The following is a 12,291-nucleotide window of genomic DNA, read 5'->3' on the forward strand; positions in this document are numbered from 1 at the left end:
CAATTCCATTGTGCTGAGGCAGAATTAATTACAGTGTACCATAGTTGACATATGTTTTGATGATAGATTTAGAAATCACTAATAATGGAAAATCTACCTTCTCCCTACACACTTTATGACAGTACTTCTCAGAGCAGTTAGAAACTGTTTCCTAACACCTTACCCAGAACTGCCTTGCTGCAATTTAAACCATTACTTCATGTATTCAGCAAGGATTTGGAGATTATTCCATTTTGTTCCTCTCAGCAGCTACTTTACAAGTACTTGAAGACATCTTTCTGCAGACTTCTTTTTTTCCAGAGAAAACAACCTTGTTTCCTTAAGTCTTTCCCCTTAAGTCATATTTTACAGACCTTGAAATATTTTTCCTGTTCTTTTTTGTGTCCTTCAAGCCAGTCTGTACTTGTCACATGATACAGAAACTTAACTGGGATAAAATGTTCCAGCAAGGAGACTGAAAAGATTACTTTCTGTGTTCATCTCATCCTTCCACATTCTAGTACAATTTGCAAATTTAATAATGTATCTCTATTCCATCGTCCAAGTTTTGAATGAAAATATCAGATAGGACCTGATGTAGGAGAGACCCTAATGGAATCCTTTCCAATCCCCGCTTCCAGCTTCATAGTGACTGATTAATCTTGAGGATTAATTGCCAAAAAGCTTTGTATCCACATAGTAACTTTAACATAGCAGACTTTAATTTACCTGTGAGCATACCCTGTAAAGTTTTTGATACTGTCTTACCGTAGTCAAATTATATGACATATTTTTATTTTTCTGCTCCATCTGCAAGTTCTGTTTCTTTATAACACAGGGAGATTATACTGGTTTGACATAATTTGTCCCTGAAAAATGTACATTACCTGCTGCTTATGTCTTTGTTATTGTGTGGGTACTTACACAAACACTTCCTGAGACACACCCTGCAGACTAGTCAAAACAGAACAAAGCAAAAATGTTCCAAGAAAATATGTGCTCTATCTGCTTCTTTTTTCATCAATTATTTTACAATTCAATATCCTGATTCAGCTCAGCCTCCCATTGGTCTTACTATTGGGAACTCTCATATATGGAATTCCTTGTGAGCACTGACTGCAGCAAACTGCCACTTATTGTTGTATTTGAAGAAAAACACACATAGTCATTCAAATTTTAACCATTAACTTCCTGAATTAAACTGTAGTCTTTAAAAGTCTTAGATAGGTTTGCAAGCGCTAGCTGACCTCCCCAAAAGATTTTTGTTAAACTGTTTACGGGTAAGCCCTCCAATGCATGCAGATGCAGACTTTCAATGAAACACACAAGATGACCTTAATCCAATTCCAGTATTTGTCCAAACAGTAGTAATATAACAGGAAAGATTTCTTACTGTGTAAAACCAAAATTTAACGATGGGAGCATTGTAGAACTCATAAATTTTTCTTCCAACAGGGATCAGTCTGTGACTGCTCTGAACTTCCTCTTCCTCCTTCTTTCTTGAGGACTCTCCATTCCCTCGTCCCAGCATAGCCTACAAGAAAGGACATTTTTGTGTTTCTTTCTCTGTGAAAGACAAATTAAGCTATTTTTTTGAAATTTCAAAAGGAAACTATTCAAAACTTCTCTGATTTCTTGATCTTTAGACAAAACTGGGTGACCATAGCTAGGTGTAAAATGCTGTGTTCTCAGATTATCTTTTTTGCAGTGAAGCTGCTGTTTCATACTTTGTAAACCGAAAAAGCAATGCTTTGGCAGCAACTGTCAGCACCAGTGTGAAATCCTTGACTGGTGAACAAAAACTGAGATGTGGAGAACATTTCTCCTTTTTGCTGTATGGACAGCAAAATTTTTACCTGACAACAGCTTTTTGTGGTGTAATTCTATACAATAAACAGATGCACACAGAAAACAGATAAGTTTTGGTTTCAAACAAAGAGAAGTTTATAAGGCTGAGACTGAGAGAGAACAACAGGGGAAAAGATGAGTTGGCAGTTGCTGGACTGGAAGCAATGATGCCAGTGACTCTTTTTACGTTGATCACTGGATATGTCACACGCAATGATCCCACAGTGAACTCCACATGGAAGTAGAAGACTGACAGTAGAGTTCACTGCAGCATTAAGGCCTTGGATTGAAAGATCCTTTGATGTGATTGTAGCTTCTTCCATAATGCAGTTCCAGGCAGCTCATACACTGCCTCTGTTAGACTTGATCTCACAGTTAACATTGCAATTCAGACACACTGAAGAGCTATGCTGAACTCCAGAAACACATACATAAGAAGTCTTCAGCTGTAAGTGTAAACCTAACAGGCAAAAGACGGTAATAATTTGTTTACTCTTAAATTCTTATGCAGACAGGTGGAAGGAGTGACTAAACTGTATACTCACAAAGTTAATGCTTAAAAGAAGGTGTTCCTTTGTAGAGTACAGCATGATCTATTGAATATTTTTTCTGAAACAATTCTTTTGTGACTAGTAGACTGATTGGATTTTAGGTCACTGTGCCCTGAGCAAGTTCTTACTACTTAGTTTGTGGCAGCACCTATAGATTGTAGCACTCCTGCACATGAAAGCAATTGCAAGAATTGAGATACAATTGTCCTATCTAACTATGCAGGAATTGCACGATCATGCTTTTATTTAAATGATTCTATAATGTCTTTCTACAAGTAGATAAAAGCACTTTTGTACTTTTATGTTAATTGAGCAAACTTTCACCATTCCTGAAAATGATATTTTTCTCATCTGCAACTTAAAAATGTGGAAAACTAAGCCCCTAAAGAGAACAATTAGATGCCACACATATTGTCTTTCAGGTAAGAGGTCATTCTTTTATCTATCTGTGTGCTGTCTGATTCAACAGGATGTTCAGCACATATTTAACTGATCAGCTTCAGGTAAGCTATTTGAGCTCGTTCTAGTGCCCTGCAGGAACAGGAGATGCACTTCTCATGTTTAAATGTAAGAATCACAATCTTTCCTTTTCTTCCTCTTTCTAGGCCTCATGCAAAGCTATTCATACAGGTCTTTGGTCCTGTAAAATAGTAATTTGCAATGATAACCTGATGACCACTTTTTATTTCTTTCAGTCAGTGTAGATATTTGTTACATTCTGAGGACCGTGTATGGTCCTAGGTGGCCCCTGCCCAGTATTTTTCTTTCATGACATTAATGCAGTTAGTTTTTTCCTCTGGTATTATTACTTTCCACTTTGTACGTTATATTCTCGAATTTGGCTATGCACAGATGTTGGCCTGTGCATTTTTAATAAAATAGAATGAAGATTCAGGACATAGGATACTGCACTGAAACTAAACTGCTGAGATCCTCTTAGAACTGTAGCCTGCTTTGATGACTTTACTTATTTCATTTACCTTTTATGCCTGCAGATTTCTAGCTTCATTGCCAGAAATGTAGATAAAATAATGCATATTAAAAACTTAAATACACCTCCTGTTGATTCTCACAGAGCACATAAAACCCCTTAAAAGTTCATCAAGATTTTCATAAATAAGGAAAAAAAGATGAAGTGGCTGGTAAGTAGAAAGGAAGGGTTCTTATTAGATAAGCAGATAGTCTGCAAGAACATGACTTACTGAATGTAACTCTAGTAGCAGAGATTACACACCTTCATAGAACCTCAGGTGCTGTTACCTGAAGTCTACAAAACCAAAATGATTCCTGTATCTACACCAGGGATTGTTTATTTGGGAAAAAAAGAAGTGGATTATGATCTGAATGCTTTGTGAAAGTTATAGTCCAAGAAGGTACTAATTCCTTTGCTTCTCTCTACCACCTGATGCTGTTTTAGGGAAAGCTGCCATCTGGTGCTACAGAGTTTTCTGTAGCTTTTCCCAAGGCTTTGTCTCTGCTGTCCTCTGGTGCTCAAGAATTTTGCAGCAGAGTGAAAATGAATGCTCGCAGCTTTAACAAATGAGCAGTGCTGTGCTTTAGTGAAAAGGATTATTTTACAGAGTTTAAATCCTTCACAATGTTATAAATTTAGTAATTCTGAGACACCCTTAGCTCTCACTGGAATCAGTGAGTTGTGGATGTTTTTAGGATGATGCTCTTTCAGATTTTTGCTTTAGCTCATGGATGCTGATTTCCTGTTTGCTATTGCTTTCTTGTTGATAATGATGCTGAGTTTTATTTTGCTATAATTATTTTTGAATTAATTGTATTGTATAATACTAATGTCTCCCCTCCCCCATGCTACAGATGGGGAATTGCTCTGAGATGGCTGGGGATTAGATTTGACCTGATGTCCCTGACTGTTAATTATATCACAGTACTAACAAACTGAAAAGCCCCCCTATTAGAAACATACAGAAATAACCTAAGTGACTGTGTTAACGGAATAGCTGCAATGCTGCATGTGAACAAATGTGTTTTCATTGGAGAGGGAAGTAATAGAGTGGGAATAACTCAAGACACTGTTCTGTGTGGGCGGTATCTCTTTCTCTAATACACAATTTTGTCCATGATTCACCATGAGTCATGCAAGGTAAGGGCGACAGCAGCTCAACTACATTGTAAACTACAGTACAACTGTATCGTGTTAGCCTGAGGGGATGATGTGCGCATAGTTTTTACATGGAGATTTTTCTGTTCAGTATTCCTGTCCCTCTCCCCATTTTGTTTTATGTAATTAAGCACCATTCACTGATAGGGAACCAGGATAGTTTTGGGTTCTGCATTTTTGCATTAACATATCTAATGATCCTATAACATATTTATCTGTTTTGTAATGAAATAACAGGGATTTCAGTCCTGCTAGAATGATCATAGGCTAGTCAAATCTGCATGCTACATATAGACTTACCCTGTATTCACACAGAACTGGTGTGGAAACGGTACATAGCTGGGTGGATATACTATACCTCTCTCTGCACACCCCATTGTATCCTACGCTTTGTATAGAAATGCTGCCTCCATGGTAGTTGTTCTAGGGTTACCAGTCTCTGCCTTGACGTGGTTTAATGCCTTTGATGTACATGTGTGTAAAACTGGATTTTGCACGTGCTCAGTTTTCTTTAAGGTGAATACAGAGGAGCAGGGCTAAAGTATCAGGAGCTCAGTCATCCTGGCTGCTGAGCATGGCAAAGGACACAGAGAGTGCCAGGGCAGTTGTGTGGTGGCAGTATGGGGGGTTTCCAAAACCTCTGGAGAAATTGAGTAGGAAATGTCATCCTCCATGGAAAGGGTTAGCACTTATGCCTCAGGACTTCTGGCAGTGTCTTCCACTGCCGTTTTTCACACCTTGCTGCTGGTATGATGGGCCAGGGGATGAGGACACTAGTCCTCAGCTTTTCCTATCTTAAGAACTGTATTTTTAGTGGTATATTTGGTTACTTCTTGGCATGGTGAAAGGCTAAGCATATGTACTACAGATGAGATAATGTGAGCCCAGAGACTAGCCAACATTACTAGCTTTGTTGCTGCTGAAAAGTCCTAAGTCAGACTCTTAGTGATGCCCATGGAAGTCCAGACTTCCTATCTGATGTGGAAAATTAAACAGAATGAGCAAAACAACAACTGAAACTTCTCCTATAGCACTTAGACAAGTTATTCTGTGTTCTGAAATAAGACCATTTACTGGGAAACTCTAATAACCCAACAATAAGGCACTGAATAGGGATAAGGATGCTCCCAGTTATGGCTTCCAGAATCAGTGTTAGAGTGGGAGAAGGGTAGACTGCTGGGGTTTCTGACTGACCTAAAAATCAGTGACTAATTAAGACCCTGGTCAGGACTTGTACAAATACAAAATGTCCCTGGCCTTTAGACTTTAGTGCCCTCCCCTATGTCTAATATTCAGAATTAATGACTGGCAGCTCCATGCATAAATTGTAAACCCCATTGGTGCTGAGTGAGCAGTGATGAGAGCAGTATTCAGGCATGGTTTTTTTGTGAGTGGCTGCTATAAGGAAAGACCGTTGCCTAGCATCTATGTGTTAAAAAACTGTGTGCCCAGCACTCTCATGTATCTGTTACAAAGGTAAAAGCAGGTGTGAGTAACAAGTATCTTACAGTGAATAAACACTGCATCTTCGTAGTATAACCAAATGTTCAGCTACCCACCAGATCCTTTGAAAGTAGCATAAAACAAACACATACACCCATGTGGAGAGCTACTTCACTGTTGCTGCAGTCTGTGTGACCACATCATCCTGTGCAAACAAGTTGCAAAACTGTGCAAAAATCACTGTGGCCCTGTACCTCATCTACTCTGCACAAGTGCAGTCCAGAGGAGGAAACTGACTCTTTTGGCCTATCATTAGTCACCTGGGCTTAGCAGTGTAGGACACACAAAGCTTCATAAGAATGAACAGACCTTGACTATATGTGAGCTCTTTACCTTAGCTGTACCTTTATAAAAATGCTTATTGGCATAATATTCTCGGAATACAGAGACTTGAGGCGTATTCATTGGGAATGATTAGAAATAGTTAGGCAGATTGTTTGGATGATGCATTTTTTTGCCAGAAATGGACTTTTGAGGTAACAAAAATGATTTTTAGTTCATCAATTTTGTTTGTTTAAGCTGAACAAGGCTCAGAAACCCAAACCACGGAAAATTTTTGAAAATATTTTAACCAATTAAGTAAATTAATAAATGAAACTCTAGTAACCACAGAAAGAAGTCTATTTTCAGTTTGTTGTGAAAGTAAAAAACTTTGGAGAAAATATGCAGATCATTCTAAATAGTCGCGAGCTATGGTTAGGGTGAGTGACTGTTCTGTTGAGCCGGAGTTCAGCAGTTGATTAAACATTTGCAATATCACATCTCAATCAGTTATTAATCTTAATGAACTATGAATAAGGTATCCTTAATATAAGTGTGGCTAAAGGGAAACTTCACAAAGGCACTTCCCAGTCTTGCAGGCATCCTCTCATCAGTGGAGAAGAGACCCAACATAGCTCATGCCAGATCATTTGACTGAGGCTGGAACAACACAAAACCTCAATCTAAAATATTTTCTTATATTTAAAACATGCCAGGTAGGAACACTCTCCCTGACATGGTGGCTGGAGGTGGCTAAATATAACTGACTATGGCATCTAGTCACAGAAATGTATGCAAAGGTCTCTTTGCTAACAAATCATCTCTCCTCATCACTGAAGGGCACCTGAGTGAAGACGCTGTGTTAGAAGTCCTTAAGGACAGTATAGATTGTACGCCGAAATGTTAAGTCAGCAGTAGTGTACCAAAGATATTGCTTCTAAACTTGCTACACTCCACAGAAACAGTTCTTATTTCATGGAAAAGGCTTTAAGTGTCTGAAACTTCTCTAGAATGATGCAACAAATTTGAAGAGTTAAGGGCAGAGTCAGTGACAGGAAAGAGCAATAGGACTGTCAGCACATGGAAGGGAGAAAGTAGGGAACATCTAAGACTTGTCTGGAAAAGCAGATTCAGTTCACACATCACTTCCTTGTAGCCCAAGTCAGAAGGTTAAAAGGAAACACAGTATTGTAGACAAGAAACCAGGAGCTGGGATAACTGCAGAGAGATGGAAATGGCTTCCTCCCCAAATTTCTCCCCATTGCCAAGAAAAAGGCAGCTTGCAAAGTGCTTATTTGATTTGAACAGGCACTTCATAAGTGGATCAGAAGCCAGGGATAGTAAACTGCAATTGATAGCTAATGAGCAGAGAATGGCCCATTGCTGCTATTCTGGCTACTGGTCCTTCCCAACGGCCAGGTTCTTGCCTGCAAACGGGTCCTGTAGGTGGGTCTTGTGGACTGCTCCTTCGGCTTGCCTGCATATTGGGTCCTGTAGGCAGGTCCTTCTGCCTGCCTGCAGACGGGGTCCTGCGGGCAGCTCCTGCTGTTTGCCTGTGGGAAACAGTCTGGGTTTTGCTTTTTTTTCCTTCCTCTTTTTTTTTTTTTTTAATAAATTTATTAATTTTTATAAATTAACCATAAATTTTACTTATGCATCTGGCCTGACCTTGACCAGCCGGGGTTGAGTTTTAAACCTTTCAAAGACACCACAATCAGACAAAACCAAAACCAAACCAAACTAAGCTAAGGCAGTTCTGATAGCTTGTAAGATAATTGTCCAAATTAAAAAGTGTCAAACAAGTCTGAGAACAAGAGACTGGAAGTATAGTTTTCAGAGTGTTAGCTAACTGATTCTCTTTGTGGTGTAAATTATTCCTCTAAGGCTATGTTACTAATACAGACAAGTCCTTCCTTCTACAGTTCTGCTGAGCTGCAGAAGCTTTTAGAAAGGGCTGAGCTGTCTAGCTGCTTGCTAATGTCTTCAGTGGACTAAAAACTGCATGTATGTATGTGTGAGAGGCAATAACACAAATTCATAAAGAGTTTTTAAAAATGTTTTAATAATTTTTCTTGCCTGTTTGCACACTTAATTACTCTCTAATGAAGGTAACCAAAAGAAAAAAAATCTCTAGCTTCTATGAATCTGCGGGAATTTCCACCTAAAGAAAGACTTAGCGAACTTATTTCTACCAGAAAGTCCCACTCACCTACAATGGCTGAATGATTTCAATTCTGAAACTCATAGATTTATTTTTGACAATGTGGCATCAGATTGAATCAAAATATGAGGATATTACATCACAACACGATGCTTCAGCATCACCATGCACTGCTGCAACGCCAAGACTTGCAATGATGCCAACTTATCTGGTATAAGTCCCACTGAAGAAAGGGGTGTGTTAATAGTGGTATCCTATCATCTGCTAAATTTAGGCGTCAGACAGCCAGCAACACCCACAGAGGTGGGAATAACAAATCGACTGTACTGAGGCTGATGATTTGTTGTTGGCACTTACGGTGAGCTCCATGTCCTCCTCCTCTTTTTCTTTCACTGGCTTCTCTGGTTCCTCTGGCTCCTTCTCTTGAAGATGGATCTCATTGGCCTGGGACATGTAAGGCATATCATCTTTGTTCTTGAACTCCAAGCTGAGGATTGAAGGAGGAAGTAGAATTCCTAGAATTACCTAAAGCAATAATAATGATAACAATAATCATCACAGTAAATAGATTACAATCATGATGGTTACTTAGTATCAAATGGAACAACTCCTTCAGGACATTTAGGAAAAGAATTATATGCATGCATGTGAGTTTCTATGACAATAGAATATTTGTTACCTGGGGTAATGTTTTCAGAGCTCCAGTGAAACAAGGCATGTAACTTCTATTAGCATTGCTGTGAGTGCTATGGCTAATTGCCTCTCTTAAATATTTTATCACCTTGCTCATCAGATGCATATTGTTACATACCGGAATAGATTTACAATATATTACGTCAGGTCAATGGCAGGTGGGACCATTGGGGTGTTCACATCTCAGACCTGAAAATTTCTGCATTTTTCATAATAGACAATATCAGTGTAAATGACACACAAGCAGTATTAATTTCTACAGAGAGAGTTAATAGGTCTTAAGCTCTCTGTGTTCATACTTAGTGCACACAGGCAGTCAAGGCATAAACATGTGTGGATCTGAGGAGGAAGGCAAAGCCAGCAACAGCAAATGCTGGTGTGCTTAGCTTTGTGGTCCCCTTAGGTTTTGGTTCAGTAACCTGGCAGCTGTGTAATGCTCATGTTAAAGCCAGCTCTTTCTTTTCTGCTTTCCCTCTGTTATGATGTGGGAGTGCAGAAACTATTAAAATTACCTTGTGTGGATATATGCAATGAACGATGCCTGGGGTTAAATCGGTAGTATAACTGAAGAGATATCATAATAATACAAAAAGAAGTGGCCAGTCTGTATTCACAAGCACAACAGCTTTCCCTGGTTTTGCTGTAATCTCATGGAAAATTATTTTGTTATAAACCTCTCCCTAAACGACAGTAAAACCAGATAGTTAGCTTGTTGGCAGGTCAGGGAGGTTAACTGCTTGTGCTCATCCTATTGACAGACAGTGTGTGAGCTGTTGAAACCATACAAAGCATCGCAATTTGGAGCAGTTAGCATATATAAGCACTGTGCACCAACCTTGGAAGAGCTGAACACCAGGCTGCCTGCCCTGCTCCTGTAATTGTCGCAAAAGGATGTGTCCAGGGAGAGGGGGTTATAGGCAGACCTGGCTTCCCAGAGAGGCTATTCTTAAGACCAGACGGTATTAACAATTTCCTCTCCCCCTCCCATTGGTGCTATACATCCCCGTCAAGACTCTAAAGAATTGCATTCAGCCTTCTTGCCATTTGCCAGTTTTGATGGGAGAAAATTGTTCATGGGAAATAATCCATGACTCATGTTTGCAAATTTATTTCTTTGCCATGCGGCCTCTTGCTCTTGTATCTTGTAGCCTGCTTTAGCTTTAAACAGGCCCTTCTAATGAGCTCCAGTGAAATCAAACACAGTCTAGGAACTGAGTAAAGGATCCTTCTGAAGCCCTGATGTTACCAGAAGCTGAAAGGAAACAGAGTCTGTTACCTTCCGTTATTCATTGTGAAAAAAAGGTCTATTTTATGGTTTAAGAGACGCATGCTGCAAAGAAGAAAGCATGCAGTGGGAAAAGTGTTGCTGCACTGATCCCCGTCTAGCCAGGCTGAATACCTGCAAAGCCAAGCAGTGAAGAAGGCTGCAGTCCCTCTGAAGGGAAACGTGCCTGTGAGTTGAGTCAGAAAAATAGGTAGTAAAGATGTGTCCAAACATAAGAATGCTTTCTATCTGTAACTGGAACAATATTCGTGCACAGCTCCTGCAGGAGGATGATGAGAGTGCTATCAGTCACTTATTCTGATTCATCACTATCACTGGATTAGATCCTGTATGATAATGATGCACATACTCATAAGCATTCTCGTATTACCAAACACCTTTTCACACAGCAAAACAGCTGAGCAATTACCACTTCTCAAACACATGACTAATGCAGGAGAGAGAAACCTTTCACTGAAAATATTTCTGTCATCTGGGAGGAAGAGGCAATTCCTGATTATGTACTGACTGGTGAGTATTGTGGTGAAGGTGAAAGATGCCAGACCATGGACACAAATTCACCTCCCAGAATTCACCTTGCTCTGTTAGCATTTTCACTAACTGTGGAAATAAAGCTTAAACAGCTTTGAAAATTGAATTATCCTCTAGATCCTCTAGGGCAGTCCCTTCAGGTCAGTCATCTGGAAGATTGGCAGAGGATTGCAAGAAACTTTGTACTGCTGGGTTTGGCCTGTTCTGGGGAAGGGTGTTGGATCAGCACCTTTCACTAGTGCTTAGCTCACTTATGCCTCATTTTTTCTTTATTTATCTTTAAAAACCTTGGTTAACCTCAGGTAACCAGGCAGGGTGACATACTAACCTCCTGGCCCAATTCTTATTCTGATAACTGTCACTGATGCTGGAGACAACTTTGAGAAAGATGATGAAAAAACTAAGTAACGTGCTTTGAACTTGGGTTTGTGATTAGCTCCCTGCTGAAAAACTAAACACAGGAAGAATACCCCGCCTAATGGCACTACCAATAAGCACCTGAAATATGGTTAATAGAGCCATTTATTACTGATTTGTTGTGAGGCCCTTCACCATCTATTAGAACTCCTCTGACTGTTACTCTTATTTTAAAACAGTGCTGACCTTTAGGCCAGAATTCTTGCGCATCCGGAGGCGACCCATCCACATGTCTGTGAGCAGCATTTGGCTGCAAGTGTGAGCAATGAAGTCCCTATGCTTGGCTGCCACTGCGAGCTGCAGGCATGTGGCATTGCTCCAGTTCTTCAGCTCGTAGGTCAGCAGTTTCATTGCCAGTTGCTCATCCTGCTTGTATGATTGGTCCAACAGCTCCACCGCCAACTGGCCGAAGTCCCTGCAACAGAGGGACATTCGTTCATTCCCGTTAGCCCAAGCAGCCTGCTGTAGAAAACACCCCTCTGCAACTGACAGCCTCTGCAAAGAAGGCGTCATCTTCCATCATGCAAATCGTGATGTTGACTGTACACATGGAAACCCACATTTTCAAATGTGAGTGGCTAATGATAGGCATATAAATAAGTGCCACAACTTAGCAGTGATGAGCACCCACACCTACCAGCTGTCTGCTCCCACCTGCCTGCCCACCTCCCTGACATTTTCTAGCTGAAATCCTCTGGTTATCTGCAGCTTAGAGGACTGCTTCTATGCTGTTTGCCCACGGCTTCATGGTCAAGTCTTCTGGAAAAAGGAGTGTCCAACACCCTTTTTAAAATTCTGCATCTCAAACTTGTAACATCAGCAAAGATTATTATGGAATCTAGTGTCTTGGCTTGCTCACCTAAGTATGAGCTCTTGGCTAATTACCACTTCTGCCCAAATGTTATGTTTGTACAGATTTCAACAATTATTC

General features: G+C 40.0%; 1 protein-coding gene across 1 annotated transcript in view; it reads right to left on the reverse strand.

The window, feature by feature from the left end:
* Positions 1-12,291, reverse strand: part of TRPM3 (transient receptor potential cation channel subfamily M member 3) — a 452,616-nt gene that overhangs the window by 31,855 nt on the left and 408,470 nt on the right. Inside the window, exons 16-19 of the mRNA XM_075078767.1 lie at positions 11,547-11,775; positions 8,792-8,959; positions 7,701-7,826; positions 1,373-1,513 (exon numbers count right to left, since the gene is read on the reverse strand). Of these exons, the coding sequence (XP_074934868.1) occupies positions 1,373-1,513; positions 7,701-7,826; positions 8,792-8,959; positions 11,547-11,775 (664 nt within the window). The remainder of the gene's footprint in view (positions 1-1,372; positions 1,514-7,700; positions 7,827-8,791; positions 8,960-11,546; positions 11,776-12,291) is intronic.

This window comes from Phalacrocorax aristotelis, chromosome Z, assembly GCF_949628215.1.
Source record: "Phalacrocorax aristotelis chromosome Z, bGulAri2.1, whole genome shotgun sequence".
NCBI classification, from domain to species: Eukaryota; Metazoa; Chordata; class Aves; order Suliformes; family Phalacrocoracidae; genus Phalacrocorax; species Phalacrocorax aristotelis.